The 17087-nt window shown below is 41.0% G+C and overlaps 1 protein-coding gene across 15 annotated transcripts in view; it reads left to right on the top strand.

Annotated features, from left to right (window-relative positions):
- Nucleotides 1-1132: 1132 nt before the first annotated feature.
- Nucleotides 1133-17087, top strand: part of ppfia1 (PTPRF interacting protein alpha 1) — a 150898-nt gene continuing 134943 nt past the window's right edge. For 8 of the 15 annotated variants that reach the window (XM_084337826.1, XM_084337817.1, XM_084337828.1 and 5 more), the window contains exons 1-2: nt 1134-2219; nt 4057-4314. In XM_084337826.1, the coding sequence (XP_084193952.1) occupies nt 4057-4314 (258 nt within the window). In that variant the 5' untranslated portion in view covers nt 1134-2219. Of the gene's footprint in view, nt 2220-4056; nt 4315-17087 lie in introns of all 15 variants that reach the window. The other 7 variants (XM_084337818.1, XM_084337827.1, XM_084337825.1 and 4 more) reach the window with 3 other exon arrangements.

Below are 17087 nucleotides of genomic sequence, written 5' to 3' on the forward strand. Positions count from 1 at the left end.
AACTTTTCTGGATGTCATATATATCGAGATCTCTACTGCACGGGTGATGGGGATTGGGCAATCCATTATTGAATTATGGGTCTCAGCGGCTGAGAAAGCGAAGGCCATGATGTAGCAGCGAAGCAGAGTCTGGGTGCTGATCCTGGGGGGTCCGGGGGTGGGAATGGGGGAAGAAATGTTTTGTGGTGTCTGCGGTAACGCAATTTAATTTTTGTATTCTGTTTGATTAATTTTAGTTTTTTCTATTGTCATTACCGTTGTTATGGTTAGTAGTATGTCCTGTGAAGTCCTGTCTATTGTTATTGTTTGTGTTGTCTTGTTTCATGTGGAAGAAAAGAAAGAAAAAGATTTTTATATTGCTTTTATCCAAAGCGCTTTACAATTTGTTCCTCAGATTTGACCCATTCACACGCGGCAGCGGAGGCATACAAGGTGCCAACCTAATCATGGGGAGCAGTTAGGGGTTAAGTGTCTTGCTCAAGGACACTTCGACACACTGCCTGGGAGGAGCAGGAATTTAACTGGGAATCCTCCTGAGCCACTGTCACAGTGTTGAAGTGACAGCAGATATCTCCAAAACTAGGCGATTCACACCAAAACTATCTGAATGGATAGATAGCATTTTTACTTCAAGAGGAATACATCTTTACCTTTACTCTAGCGGTACCGTTACTTCTCATGGGAGCATGACGAAGTGTCCTTGAGCAATTTAATTTTCAGTTGCCTCAATTGACAATAATGTAATCTCTTTCTTTCTTTAATATTGAAGGTATATTTATTTATATATGAACAATATATCATCCTAAACGTGTTTCATTGAGCTATATGCTGAGCATTTTTTTTAACGTCAACGTGCACTGCTGTGTGTGCAGATTACCACACGATGGCGCCAAAAATAATTTAACATGCATCTCAATCCATCTGACCTACAAACATACAAATAACGTTACAATGTTACTAACGTTACAACAACAACAACAAAAGGAAGAACAAAAACGACAACGACAGAATACTGCCACTACATTTACAATAGCATTATGCCTCTTTCTTTAATTGGCTTGTGTAACAATCAGACTTTCTCGAATGGAAACTGCCCAAGAATGCCAGGTTAATGAAAAGTGAACGCTGCGCTGGGAGAAGTGCGCGTCCATCATTGGTTGTGCTGCCGACTGCCGAGTCTGGCAGTGGCGACCGGGGAACGTAGGGGGACGGACTGGACGGCCAGACCCTCTTATGAAACTGGAATAACCGAAATAACGGTCGACACTTGGATCATATCGAGGGAAACCTACGCTTTTCGCGGTTGGATCCTACAGACAAACTAATGGGATACCGTGGTCAACGCTAGCTGGGAAGTTTCCGACCCGAGCAGCACCTCCAGGCTGATGTGGTGACGCGGCGCAGCGACGACGCGAAGCTGCAGCTAACCACACAAACCAGGGCTTTGATGTAGAGTTTCACCATTTGTAATCTTTTTACGGGTTGTTCCGTCTATAGAAAATATATGACTGAAAGATATGGTAACATGTTGCCTAATTCTGTGCTAAGAGTGGTGACGTTATTCACTTTTTGAGTTAACGTTAGCTTCGCTAACTTGTCATCTCCACAGACTGTAGCTACTGTATCTATAGCTAGCTGGCTAGTAGCGTTAGCTCGCTAACACACACCGACTTCAAACCAAAGAGTTCTGCTTCACATTAGCTAAACGTTAGCAGCTAGTTGGCTGCAGTTCTTTCCACGTCAGCCAACTATACTAGTACAAGCACCTGGTTATTCGTCATGCAGTGTTATTTTATTCGTTTATCTTTGTTGTTGGCGATGACCATTAATTTATATTGAAAGATAAATATGTCCATTTGTTTGCAGATCTAGATATGCAATCATCGAAAATCACCAGCTTACCTAATGCTACTAGCCTGCTAACGTCACGTTAGCCTGCAACACTTGGAATATTGCCCTCTGATCACTCTGTGTGGGTCTAGCTTTGGGGCCTTTTGGAATTCCTCCGTTTCTTGTCGAAAAGACCCCCTTTTCGCAGCCTTAATGGATTCCAGCACCTCAGTGGATTTGTATATGTTTTTTGAATGACTGGATATTCGTGAAACCTGATCTCTATAGGTGTCATTTTATAATTACAACAAGACCTGGATTTCGTTTTGTTGGTTTGATATCATAAAATAAAGTGGGCATCACAAAGGAATTCGAACTACATTTCAAAGGTGAGATTGAAAACAAACCGTTTCATTGGCTGTAACTTTGGTAGCTACAAAAGTGGATATGTGATTTTCTAGAAATTAACCTCAAACTCAACTGTTTCACAGTATCAGTTAGTTTACTCCTTGGCAAAGAAGACTACAGCCCTGTGAATATAGCATTATAGCTAAGTCTTGGTGTATATTTAGGCTTTGTACAGCACACTGCAACATTATGCTCTTGTTGATACCGGATCAACCTCACGAAGTTAGACCACATGGAGTTATGTGGTTTATCTTCTAACTGCCCAGGCTATCATAATCACACCTGCTTAGGGGTTATGACAAATTTACCTTAGGCTACATATTTCAGCCACTACTTCCTTATTTATTTATTGGAGTTTGTTTAATGTCTCATATGTTAACTTGCAGCACCTCCCCGCACAGACACGCATACAAGTGGTCTAGCTTCCTTTGCAGGCTGCATGCTAAGCATCCTCCCTATATGTTGATCTTGCTGTTAATCTTTACTTTTTGATATTAGGGATGTCTCCAGTTTGACCAGACACCATCTGTCAATCCCCCCATTGATGCATAGTGGCCCCTCCCCCTCATAAACATTGTAGTGCACTGGTGGTGGCTTGACCTCATTATGGGACATTGGTCTCCATGTTGCCTTCTAAATGGGTTAAACTAGGCTTCCTCCACCACCAAATGATACTTGTCATCCTAAATGAGTTTTTGGGTATGAAATAATTGAGCATGGGTTAGTTAACTTTTAACTAAGTCTGGTAGGCATGCACACTGGCGGTTATTTCAAGGTACAGTAGAGTGTCACTGTGGGTTTCTCAACTGAACACAATTGGGTCTGAAATGCCTTTTGGCATTGTAGACGATGCTAGGATGGAGCGTTACCTCTCGATTCTTACTCCATGTGTTCCAGTTTGTCACTTGTTCCTCATGGGTATGTTAAATCCAGCTCACATGATTCTGGCTTTTCTGTCTAGCAGTCTGTCTACAGGGCATTAAGCCCCTCGGTGGAGAGTGGTTGTAATCCCACAGGCCCTCCTGCCCAACTATTGTATGGCCCATCAAGCTTCAGCCTATACAGTTCTGCTTGGGTTAAATATGTAGGGCTTTCACCTTTTATGTTTGGGTTTGTTTATATACCCCCTTCTAATTTATGCATAGGACATGTGGGCCTATTCAACATCCACTGTCTTCTGTGGGAAAATGTTCAAATTGTGTCAATTCTTTGCACAATGAAACTAATTGGAACATGCTCCTGTGTTTGCAAAGCATGTTGATCTGGTCACTTGGTGAGAGCATCTTTTAGCCTAACCCAACAAGCTTCTCTAAATCACTCTACTGTGTCTGTGCTACTGTGTGTTCCCCTAAAGAGGAACACATGTTGCTTTAAGATTTTATATGCTCCAGGACAATCTATAGGTGTTTTTTTCTTTTCTCAAATAAAAGTCTTACAAAAGCCACAGCCAACTGTTCCATCTCTCTCAATCTGTTCTCTTAAGGATGTATGACATCACAGATAAAGGAATGGGAAAATAATCACAATGCAGAGGTAAAATTGTAGTGGTATTCTCCCTTTTACGAGATGCGCTGAAGGGGTTAAATCATGTTACATATGATGTGATGTGTTGTTGGCCTTGCAATGTGATTTTCATCTTGTGTGTTTAATTCACCAATGATGTAATGTAATATATAGTTGTGTCCCAAGTATTGCATATTGTCCACACTGTTTACAGCTCTAATCCCCTATCCCTTTCCCTTGTCTCCTTACTGTCTGTTTGCCCTCTGTATTTCTCCTCTGACCCACCTCTTTCTCCCATCCAATCCTTGGCCATAGATGATGTGCGAAGTGATGCCCACCATCAGCGAAGCGGAGGGGGGAGGTGGGGGCGGCCGAGGCTCAGGCTCCCCCCTGCAGTCGGACTCGGAGGGCCACTTTGAATCGCTTATGGTGTCCATGCTGGAGGAGAGGGACCGTCTACTAGACACTCTGAGAGAGTCCCAGGAGAACCTGGGTCTGACCCAGGGCAAGCTGCACGAAGTTAGTCATGAGAGGGACTCGCTGCAGAGGCAGCTCAACACTGCCTTGCCACAGGTACGAGGGAGACCCTTTTTCATTTTTGGTATATCTAGGTTGGAATTGGCCCGTATTGATTGGCCAAATGTGGAGAGGCCGAGGGACATGAGCGGAGAGTGAAATGTGAAATTCCATTAACTTGCCATTTAAACTTGCCAGCCTCTTTCCCTGGCATTTAGATATATAGACATAAGCTAGGGAAACGGCTTGGGCCCATGTTTCTGTCGGCTATTGTATTAGCAAACACTGCAACAAGAAATAAACTTGGACCCATTTAGAATGTTTATGTTGTCTGTCAAGTTAGCGCCTGGATACATTGATCCGTGTCCATCTCCGCCAGATTAGTTTTGATGGACAGAAAAGTTTGGAGAGGATGAACTTTTGGAACTGACGTCACTGTCCGTTAGCAAAGCTGTTGTTTATGCAAATGCTGACTAATTTAAAGACAAAACAACAGACAACAATACCTACCTACCTAGGATGAATTTTGGAGGAGAGTTGGAAAAGAATAAATCTGCTAACGTTACAATTGAAAGGCACTGAAGATGAAACTGACTTCACCACTTGTGTAGCACACAGTTCTTATTAAACCTCCTTGACAACACACACATACATTAGCTAGACCTGCAACATCCTGTCATACGTCTGTCACTGCTGGTATTTGCTGTCAAACTGATGCACAATGGCCTTCCATGGTGGGATACTGCACTTGACTTAGTCGCAGTGTTCTGGGGTGTGATGTGTGGAGGATCATCGCTCTATCATTCGGTCTCTCTTCCCGACTGCCTCTGTTATGATAATGGTTCAGGTTTCAGCCCCTCTGTCTTATGTCTGAAGCAAGGGAATCATGTTTCCTGCCTTTTAATGATGCATTAGATGGTCAATTAAGCATTCACATAGTTTTGTATGACCATTCAGCCAGTCTATGAAGTTTTATAAAGGGGAAATCATTGTGATTTTGTTTGTTTATTATTAAGAAGAAAGAATTAGAATGAGGGACTGCAGTAAATTAATTCGAGAGGCTTACAAACACAATGCGATAACAGTAAAGTGAAGAGGGTTAAAAACCTGGAGGGACCACAGTACAGAAAGCAAACAAGGTGGTAGTCATAGTCGGATTATAGTACAGAAAGCAAACAAGGTAGTAGTCATACTTGGATTACAGGATCATGTTTTCAAAGCATCTTGTAGATTGATTGGAATTTGGGGGCAAATCCAGCTGTTGGGTTACTTGCAAATTTTATGTTTTATGACATGGTTATCCGTAATGAGATCATTGATTTTTGTTAAATGTAGATTGCCACAATAGCACACGTGGGGGATGGCAAAGCCTTATTGATCATAGTAGTGTTATAATTAATTAGGCTATATAGAAATAAACAGCTGCAAAGAGTAGCTTACAGATATTTGCTGTGATATTTTTTTGATATTATAAGTGCAATATTGAGTAGAATTATCTTGAATTCTTATTCCACTGGCAGATAATTTAGCTTATTTCAAGTATTTTTTTCTTGATTTTGGTAGACACAACAAGCAACTAAGAGAGGAGAAGACGTCCTCTCAGAAGAAGACGTCCTCTCCAATAGGGGTGGGACGATACGTCAATCCAGATGGATATATCGATCTAATTATCAATGATCCAATCGGATCGATGCAACATAAAAAGATCGGTTCATATCGATACTCTTATTTTGAAAATCCTGTGGCAAGTCTCATGCCCAAGCGCAGCTCATCATGCAAGATGTGAAAACAAACCATCTGACAGTCAGGTTAGCGGGATGGCTAATATACGCCCAACAACAACAGCATGTGAAACACCCATGTGTGAAGACATTACAGCAGGGCTCCAGAGTGCGCCCATTTGGTCGCATTTTGCCTTTTTCTCGCAACGGGTCCAATGCATCTTGCATCCTTGCCATTCCTGCTAACGCTAAGCTAACCCTGGTCAGAGGCACAGAGACTGAGCCTATCTCTCTCACTGTCCCTCTCTCTCTGTTCAATGATTTTAAGTAGCAAAACGTTACACTATAAAAACGAACTGGATAGTTGATGATAATAAACATTTAGCTTCATTAACTGAAATATTCTAAAATCATTAAGTGCTATAAGCCATTGTCCCTTTCTCTGTGTGTGTGTGTTCGCTTCCCATCTCTGGTCTTTGGAAAGACCAGATGAGGTCAGAGGACATTGATAGTATTTACTGAGGATGGCCAGATAATGTTGATATTTAAACATAAATATAATACATAACAAATGTATACATGACCATGGCATGCATGCAATGTAAAAAAAATTGTTGTAGGAATGATTTGGGACTGGGAGAGGGAGGTAGGGAGGGGTTTTATGTTGGGAGTTCCAAAAAATGGAACTTAAGTCACACTTAAAATACACGAGTCACAACATGTTTACAGGAAAGTTTTGGCGTGTATTTTGTGACTGTTGGGAACTAGGCTACATGGAGGAACCTACTTCCAATGAATGATGCTAAGCTAGGCTGCGGGTGTTCCCTACGCCTAATGTATGCACAAATTGCACATAGAAGAAAAGGGTATGTATCTGCTTGTCTAACTCCAGGGTACAGCCCTGGGGGGCCCCTATGTTGAGCGTGATGGATGAGGAGGTGCAGTTGCCTGCTCTTACCACCTGGGGTCTGCCCGTCAGGAAGTCCAAGACCCACTGGCAGAGGTCATAGTTCAAGCCCAGGTCCCTGAGCTTGGCTATGAGTTTGGAGGGGACTATGGTATTGAATGCTGAGCTGTAGTCAATGAACAGCATTCTCACATAGTTCCCCTGCCTCTTGTCCAGGTGTGATGCTGCTGTGTGCAGCACATGGGCTATGGCATCCTCCGTGGATCTGTTAGGGCGGTATGCAAATTGCAGGGGGTCCAGGTTGATGGGGAGGGAGGAACAGATGTAGCCCTTCACTAGCTTCTCAAAGCACTTCATGGCTAAGGAGGTGAGGGCTACAGGGCGGTAGTCGTTGAGGCAAGCGGGCGTAGATTTTTTGGGTACAGGGATGATGGTGGACTTCTTCAGACAGGTGGGGATGACAGCCTGTTCTAAGGACAGGTTAAAGATGTCAGTGAATACCGGGGCCAGTTGGTCGGCACAGACTTTTAGGACGCGGCCGGGGATGCCGTCCGGTCCTGCTGCCTTCCTGATATTCACTTTTTTAAAGGTCCGCCTCACCTCATGCTCTGTTACCCTGAACACTGAGTCTCCATCAGCAGACCCCCCCCCCCCCCCCCCCCCATTGCCGTGGCTTGTAGGCTGGTGTTGTTATTCACAGCCTCAAACCTTGCATAGAAGGTGTTGAGATCATTTGCTAAGGAGATGTCACTGTTCAGTTTGAGGGGGGTGCCTTTGTAATCTGTCATTGTTCTGAGGCCCTGCCACATACCTCTAGAGTCAGCCTGTTCAAACTGAAGTTCAACTTTATCCCTGTAACGCCGTTTTGCCTCTATTACTGCTCTCCTGACGTTGTATCTTGCCGTCTTGTGTTCTTCCATGTTGCCTGTCACCAGCCCGGTGTTGTAGGCTGAGGTACGCACTTTCAGAGCCTCACGGACGGATTTATCTACCCAAGGCTTTTGATTTGGGTAGATTCTAATTGTGGTAGAGGGGATTGTTTCTTCTACCAGAGTACAGACAAAGTCAAGCACCGTTTCAGTGTATTCGTTAATATTGGCTGTGTTATCACGGAATACACTCCAGTCTGTGCATTCAAGTGCAGCTTGGAGCGTCTCCTCTGACGTCACAGTCCAACGCTGATGGACATTAGTTATAGTATATATAGCTCAGCAGCTGTAACATAATAATTTTATTATTTTTGATTATTTACGTTTCAACAGCATAAAAAATATAATTAAATACACTTTATAAAGAACTTTCCAATGTCTGTCAAGTCATCTAATAATACATTCCATTACCTTTCATGTTGGTATCGTGACAACACTACAACATACAAAAGCAGCTGGACAACTGATATCCTTTGCGTCTAGTAGGCATGGGCCAATGTGTGATTTTGGTGGTATGTGCTATTGCACAGATGTTTGTCCCTTAGTATGCACACACACACTCATAGTATAATATGCATGTAATAAATAGTTTGTTAATACATTTTTTTATCTTTCACTGTGCTCCTAAATTTCTTTCTATGCTCCTAAATTTTCTTTATTTAGGAGCACATGTTCTCCTTGGGAAATTTGTTTGCGTAGAGCCCTGCTCAATGTGGTTGGCCAAAGATGCTGTCTGTGAGGTAATTGTACTATGTAATGAAGTAACCTTTCTATAAATACAAGAGATACCCACAGTGGAATTCTCACGAGGAATTTCTTTTTTTGTAGTCCTAACAGAGGAGACACAGGGCTTTCGATGGAATTTCATAAACCTACACTACCCAGCTCATGCCAGCTTCTGTCAAAGCTGTTGAAAATGTTTTTTTGCGAATAAAAATACCATGTAGTTTAAACATTCTGTGAACGTAAAAAAAGCGTCTTAATCTGATGAAAAATGGCGGAGCAATGGACATTATAAAAAAGTAACTGTACTTGTACAGTAGATTTCATTCATGGTCTTTGCAACAGGCGCCTGGTGGAACTAAATCCAGATTTAACTCTGCCTTTGGAAAGAGGATTTGGCCCGATCCATAGATGTATGACATGGCCATAATAAGGTAATTTATAGGCCTGATATTTTATATAATTTCAAATGGCATGTGTCAGTTCAGTACTGTATCTACAAAAAACCCTGTAAATCATCTGCCCTTTATTTATTTGCTTAGATTTTTTGTACACTTGATCTCAAGAAGGTGGTGAATTTTTCACGTCTGGTCAATGTTAGCATGGTGTTATTCACCGTCAAAGATGGAAGAATAAAATAATAATAATTATTCCATTTACTTAGGTATGTATTTTTATGCAAATCTTCTGAAAATATGGCTCTGGCTTAAGAGGTTAATCGACTTAGACTTTTTCAGTAGTTTAGGCTAGTTGTTTTATAATTGGCATCACAATAATATTCAAACAAGCTTTGGTCTTTAAAGGAAAACTCCAACATTTTGGGAAATTAGCTTATTTAACATCTTCCCTGGAGTTAGACAAGAAGATGCATACCTTTTTTGTCTCTGTGCGTGCATTTAGCTTTGGGAACAGTCGCTCCGTTAGCGTAGCTTAGCTTCATCACTGGAAGTGGGGGAGATCCGGAGCTTCATCACTGGAAGTGGGGGAGATCCGGAGCCTGACGTTCCCTTACACTATACAGTCACGAAATACACTCCAAATACAACTCCAAAACGTTCATGTAAACATGTTGTGACCTGTGTATTCACCATGTGGAGAAATAAAAAATAATTGAATTAGACAATTACGTTTTATAAGCAAATATACTCTGAACTATTTTTTGCCTAACCACTCCTCTCTGAGCGCAGTCAGTGATTTCAACGTGTCGTCGAGGAAGTCATTATATATCCTTTACCATCCTGTTCTGTGTTAGCTCCGGTTAGCTCAGAGCGTCCAGTAGTTAGTAGTATATTATCAATACCAGCCATTGGATTACTGTTTTCTAAATTGGGGAGGCTTTTAATCGTCAAGGTAAGAGGATTTTAAGTCATGGTATCCATAAACTTCAATCGGTTCGGATCCTTTGAATGAATGAGTGTCAACAATCACGACGACTAGGCCTGCCGCGATAAGCAATAAATCGATTAATTGCCGCGATAATTAAAATGAATGCAATGATTTTGACGGGCGCGATTAATTGCTACTGTATTTGCGCGTTTGTTTGAGGCGGAACCAGTGCCCCTTCTCAGTCACTGTCCGTGTTGGGAGGCGGGCCGCTGGCTTTACTACAGAGCACAGCACAGGATGAATTAATGAATGAAAACTTTATTTAACAGATTGCAGAATGGGTACAATACAGTACGGCTGCTCCGTGGGGCTAACGTTACCCCTCATTGTGTCTATTCTACTAGCATTAACGTTACTCATACAAACAATCAATAGCGAGTTATATTGATCACGCTATGTACGATAGCCATGCTAAAACGCTAGCACAACATTAGCACCTAACCTAACAACAAGCCTTAACAAGTCAGCGATCTTTTTGCGAGACTAAACTCTCCGCTCGGTGGCAAATTGTGTTGATGTCGGTTTTGTTTAATCAATAAATGAGGCAGAATACACAGTGACTGTATCCTTTGTTTATTGCACTTGTGCCTGCTGCAAACATAATGATTATGAAATCCTATGCGGCGTTCTGTTTTGGTTCAGACTCCCTCAGACTATCCAACGAGCGACGCGTCTCTATTCTGACCAATCAGTGGTCTGCAGTGTTTCACGTGACTTTTCTGGTACCACTTCTACCAATAAGATGCATGCATCTCACTCGCTTGGAACCACGACAGAGCAGGGACTAAAAAAGTACCTGATAATTACAACAATACTTCCGGTCCGGTCGGTGGGCTTCAAAATAAAAGTCTAAAACACCGGAAAAGACGGAGCGGTGGGCTTCAAAATAAAAGTTTTGGGAAATAAATTTCTCAAAAAAAAATTATCTAACCGGTCGCAATAATATCGCTTATCGCGATATTTTCGGTGGCAATTAATCGCCCAGCAAAATGTGTTATCGTGGCAGGCCTAACGACGACACATTGAAATCACTGACTGCGCTCAGAGAGGAGTGGTTAGGCAAAAAATTGTTCAGAGTATATTTGCTTATAAAACGTAATTGTCTAATTCAATTATTTTTTATTTCTCCACGTGGTGAATACACGGGTCACAACATGAACGTTTTGGAGTTGTATTTGGAGTGTATTTCGTGACTGTATACAGTGTAAGGGAACGTCAGGCTCCGGATCTCCCCCACTTCCAGTGATGAAGCTCCGGATCTCCCCCACTTCCAGTGATGAAGCTAAGCTACGCTAACGGAGCGACTGTTCCCAAAGCTAAATGCACGCACAGAGACAAAAAAGGTACCGGTATGTATCTTCTTGTCTAACTCCAGGGAAGATGTTAAATAAGCTAATTTCCCAAAATGTTGGAGTTTTCCTTTAATCGGCACTAGATTTAAACATGCAGTACTTTTGCATGATTACATTAATTTGAAGGATGATTATGTGGGAAATGTCTCGTTTATTTTTCATGAAACATTTAGTCGACTCACATTTTCTTAGGAGTAGGACATACCTAAATCCCACTATGGCCACTATTTATATTTCAAGTTTGTCACATACAAAAGTATGTGTTTTTTGTTTTTCTTCTCCATATTATTACAGTTTGAATGTTTAACATATTAACTAACGGCTAACATTCATAGTATCTCTAAATAGTAAAAAACCATTGTGTTTAAGGTAGTGTTTAAGTCTGAGTTTGGGGGCAGAGTCACATTTACATTAGAATCACATGAGTGGCTTCGTTGGCTAATCTCCAGTCACCAGTCTTTGTTTTCAAGTTTCTATTGACTCCCATAAACAGCACATGGCTTTTGTGTTGAAATTGCGACTATGCACCGGGCTATTAGAATAGAATAGAATAAATTATACTTTATTCATCCCGAGGGAAATTTTGCCCATTCAACGTAATCAACAATCAGTTGAAGATATGGCTGTTATAATGTCCCTGCTTCGGTGTGTAAGGGACATCCCATAGCGGCATAGCGGGATAGGGCGCACCACCAACCCACGCACATGATATAATAATAATAATAATAATAATAATAATAATAATAATAATAATAATAATTGGCTACACGTTTTATGTCTAATTAAAATAACATGCAAGTTCCAATGCTTGTTGAACATTATACCGTTGTCTTTTTGCCATTTTATTATAAAACCAGGGACAAGCATCTTTCTCTATTCTCCGTTACGCGCAACCAGCACGTGTCTGTCTCACGGGCCACGGCGCCATCTTGGGAGCGCACTGGACTATTGAGAAATGATAGAAATTTTCCATAGATATATGATAGATAGATACAGCGAGAAAACCACCGATCTAGATACATCAATATTCTATGCCTTACTTCTGCGCATTTCCAGCCTGTGGGCGACGGAGTGATACACTTTCAATTTTGACGGAGAGGGTCTTTATCCCAAACTGTTCCAAAGATATTTAATGTTTTGCAAAACATGTCTAGTGTCGTGTGGGCGCTTTAGATGGTTAACCAACCTGAATATTGCTTAGTCTAACACTCATTTGTCGCAAGACCTAACTAACCTTACTGTCATGCACTTGTCCTAATATACTAACCTACACTGTAGCACTCAACACTTTGATGAACATTGTTACTCAGCTGATGGAGTTGTACCCTTCCTGCTGTCTTGTTGTACAAAACTTGTAAGTCGCTTTGGATAAATGCGTCAGCTAAATGACTAAATGTAAATGTAAGAATCGAACAAAGGCTGACCACATTATATAATAGGCTACATGTTTAATGTCTAATTAAAATAATATGCAATGTGAGAAGATTAGAGAGCTTTCAGAACGCGCTGCATCTGAGTCCATAATGCAGAAAAGTCTGTGTGACAGAAGATGGATAATCCAGTGGGGGAGTGGTTAGGTGTGCATTAAGAGCTATTGTTCACACCTAGTACCTGTCTGCCAAGGTGTTAAAAATGCAGTCACATTTCCAATAGGATTTTCTGTTTTTCTCTGCTCTGATACTTGAGGTTTAACTAGATTCAAATAAGCATATCTTCTTCAAATATTTCCAGATTTCAATGTAATTTCAAAGCTTACATTCTGTACTTTCATATTCTGTAAAAATCGGAAGAATTACAGAGGGAGACATGTTCCACAAATTGTTGGGCTCAGTCACATATTGCAGTCAAATGCTTCCTCTGTGCGATGTGTAATGGCCTCCCTAATGGGTGAACGATTCACACAAGGGCAAAAAAAAAAAAAAAAAAAAGCCTTTGAATGTGTAAATAAAATATAAATACAAATACTGAGACAAAAGTATATATATCAGTGTTTCCCACAGGATTTTCAGAGACTATGGGGGGTGAACCTCCGACCCTCTAGGGGGGTCCGGGGGCATGCACCCCCTGAATTAATTTGTTTTGTACATTTTAAAGTTAAATGCATCAATCTGGTGCACTTTGAGAGCAAAATAAAGAGGCTAGATCTATGATGAACTTTGTGCTCAAAACACAAAATCTACTAGACTAGTGCTTCCCAATCCTCTCCTCGAAGTACACCAGCCGTTCAATGTATTTGTTAAATTCCACCACCAGCACACCTGATTCAACTTAACTAGCCCTTTATTAGTTGAATCAAGGTGTGCTGGTGGTGGAATTTAACAAATACATGGAACGGCTGGGGTGTCTCGAGGAGAGGTTTGGGAACCACTGGCGCATACATTTGAGCCATCAAAGAAATTAAGCAAAAGTTGTTACCTGTGTTGAACTGGTTTATTTTTTAGAAAAAAAAAATATATATATAGTCGATTACTATTATGACTACTACCACTGCCAATACTACTGATACATCCCTATTGGCAAACTTTATATTTAAAAAAATTGTGAAAGAAAATCAAACAGTCTAGGTAATTAATGGGAAACCCTGTATATAGACTATATAAAGCACTGCCCCATTGTGTGATTGATCTATTTATGAAGATTAGTCACTGATTAAGCAAGATCATACACAGTGCCATTTACAACAAGATGTAAGATGTTTGCATGCGATTTGTCAAAATGAAAATTCCTTTAACTCATTGACTGCCATGCGGTTTCCCCATTTTTAAATAAAAAAAAACTGCCTAAAATGCGAGTACCCTCGAATTCTGCGCTCCGATACCATATGACGTAATTTATCAACAACACTGCGGTCTGCTGAGTGAGCACTATAAAACAAACGTGTTTTTAATCGACCGTGAATTAAAGTGTCAATGCCATTTGTCATTTTAACAGCAGATACTTTCTTAATGCCATCGTCCCGACAGAGCGCTGTTGACAGGGAGCTCTGATGTTATTAGCATTAGCTGAACAGCTAACCGAAAGGTAACGTTAACTAACGTTAAAGTTTTTGCTTTAACGTTACCTTGGCTAAAGTTGCGGCTATTCATAATCCAGCAATAATGGCTGCAGACCTGTAAGCAAAGTACAGCAAGTTGGCACAGGAGTATTCCAAGGTAAATCACTTTTTCACCAGTAACGTCACATTCTTTCCATCTACCGGTAGCTAGGGCTGGGCGATATGGCCTCTAAATAATATCGTGATATCTTTTGGCCATATCACGATACACGATATATATTGCGATATTTTGACATTTCCTCTAAAGCACTTAAAAATGCTTGATTTAACCCTTTGATGCATACAGTCACGCCAATATGATGATTATAATAAGTCCCTGCAAAATATGTTTCCATTATTAAACCATGAAGATGCTTTAATAATGAATATGAATATAATTAAATGAAAATTTACTAAGAGTAGTCTACTGACACACTAATAAAAAAAATTATTTACATCTAAGACAATTTATATAAAAACTATTGGGTTTTCTGTGTTTTATAGTAGTGTTTTCTATCCACTTTAGCCAAACACACACATTACTGTGAGAAAATAATAATCACACACAAAGCCTTACAAAGGGATAATGGCTTATAGTAGACTTAATGATTTTAGAATATTTCAGATAATGAAATGAAATGTTTATATCATCAACTATCCAGTTAGTATTTATACTGTAATGTTTGGCCACTTTAATTCATTGAATAGAGAGAGAGAGGCGATGATGTCACACTCGAATGTAAACACAGGAAGTTGAACACACGGAGATTGAAACTGGATGCAAGAAACGAATAACCAATAAATATGAAGTTATCTTTAAACCTCTGTTGTCAAGCGTCGTCAATATAACACACCCCCTTTTCCCACTAATGGAACTAGTGTCGTGGAGTCCGCTTTGAGCTAACGCTAGCAGCTAAGAGCTAGCAGCTAAGAGCTAACGCTAGTTAGCTTAGCCTATTATGGTTTAACTTAGCAGCTAACGTTAGCCCATTGCATGTCATTGAAGGTCTGCGCTGGTCTGTCTATAATGAAATGAGAGGAACGCTCTGCACTAAAGCAAGTCTCATATCAGCCGTGACGTGACAACATATACTCGATGTTCACGATATAGTAATTTACTACATATCGCCCAGCCCTAACGGTAGCTCATGCTAGCTAACCTAGCTCACGCTAACTGGCTAACCTAGCTCACGCTAACTGGCTAACCTAGCTTGCGTTAACGTCGCCACTGATCGACCTCTCGCACACAATTAATGACATGTTGCGGACAGCCATATTGGTGACGATGTTTAGCTTTTAGTGCCAAATGATAAGAGTCTGAGGCGGAGTCTCAAAAGAGAATGTTGAATATTTATTGTGCAAAAATCACAACAGAGCCTCCGCTACTACAGTAGCTAACCTAAACGGAGCCTTCTGGATAGCGCAACAACGTATAATGTCCGTGTGGAACCAATGTGCCAACAACCTTTCTGTGGGTGAACTCATTGAGTTAGTTTTCAATTACTGATACTAATACTAATCTATACAATCACCTGTTGTTGAATAAATACCATTACTTTATAGTTATTACAAAAAAACGGTATATATAAAACGGTAGCTGTATAAGAAAAATAAAAAATAAAAGTTTTATAATTTATTTATTTTTTATTTTGATGTATACATGCACTGGCATCGGATCGGCATCGGGAAGGAAAAAATGGTATCGGAACATCTCTAGTTGTGATCAATACAAAAGCATGTTTTAGGTTAGGTAAAATAGACCTTTCCTTAGTCCGAACATACTCCAAAATGAATAATCCCAGTAGTTCCATCGTAATCGCAATTACTTGTGTGCATTGGGCATGGCTATAATACGGAAAACAATAGGTTTCAGGCGAGAAAATCGCAGACAGATGGCTGTGTTCTAATTCACTTTGAGGGGGAGGGGATTCCTGCAGCCAGGCACAGAGAGAGAGAGAGAGAGAGAGAGACACCTAAGGCTTTGTGTCCACAGGGATGTTTTTTCCAAGACGGACCGCTTTGAAAAGCAAAAAAAAAAGCTCAGAGCGTTTTCCTGAGTCTCGCGACTGCCGCGGCTCCCCCACTTGCTCGATGTTGATTGGTCGGTCGGAAAAAGTTACCTTGATGAGCGCGCTCCTCTCCAAAAGTTGAACTAGTTTCAACTTTAGGCGCTGGGAGCGCTCCGCCCAAAAACGCTGGCCGCAGAGAGCGCTAAAACGCGAGGCGCGGCGCTGGGAAAAGGAGCGCGCCTGTCGCGTCTGTAGCATAGAAATGAATGACAGAAAGGAGCTGACAACTCATAAAACGTCCCCGGTCGACACGGGCCCTTAGAGACCCAGTTCAAAAGGTAGGCGATACTGCCACCTGTCGGTGCCCGGGAGACGGGCAGGTCCGCGCGAGTGTCTAGAATGGGGAAATCAAAAAAAGAGGAAAGGATCAAAACTCGAGAAATCGCGTGTTTGGCGTAGAAAGGGTTAATACTTCTGATTGATAGTGGTGGACTTTTTAATTGACCGTAAGTACCAGCGTCCAAAAGTTTCCTCATTTAGAAGGACAGCCTCATAAACCTGCAGACTTATACCACATAATAATAATAATAATAATAATAATAATAATAATAATAATAATAATAATTCATTTAATTTATATAGCGCTTCTCAATAACCCGAAGTCGCTGACAGTAGTCGGGAGCAGGGGTACAAACAAAGAAACGAAAGCAAAGAAACAACAACAAAACAACAAAGAAACAAAAACAAAAGGAACATGAGACCATGGGGG

This window comes from Notolepis coatsorum, assembly GCF_963971535.1.
Source record: "Notolepis coatsorum genome assembly, chromosome: 20".
In the NCBI taxonomy this organism is placed as follows: Eukaryota; Metazoa; Chordata; class Actinopteri; order Aulopiformes; family Paralepididae; genus Notolepis; species Notolepis coatsorum.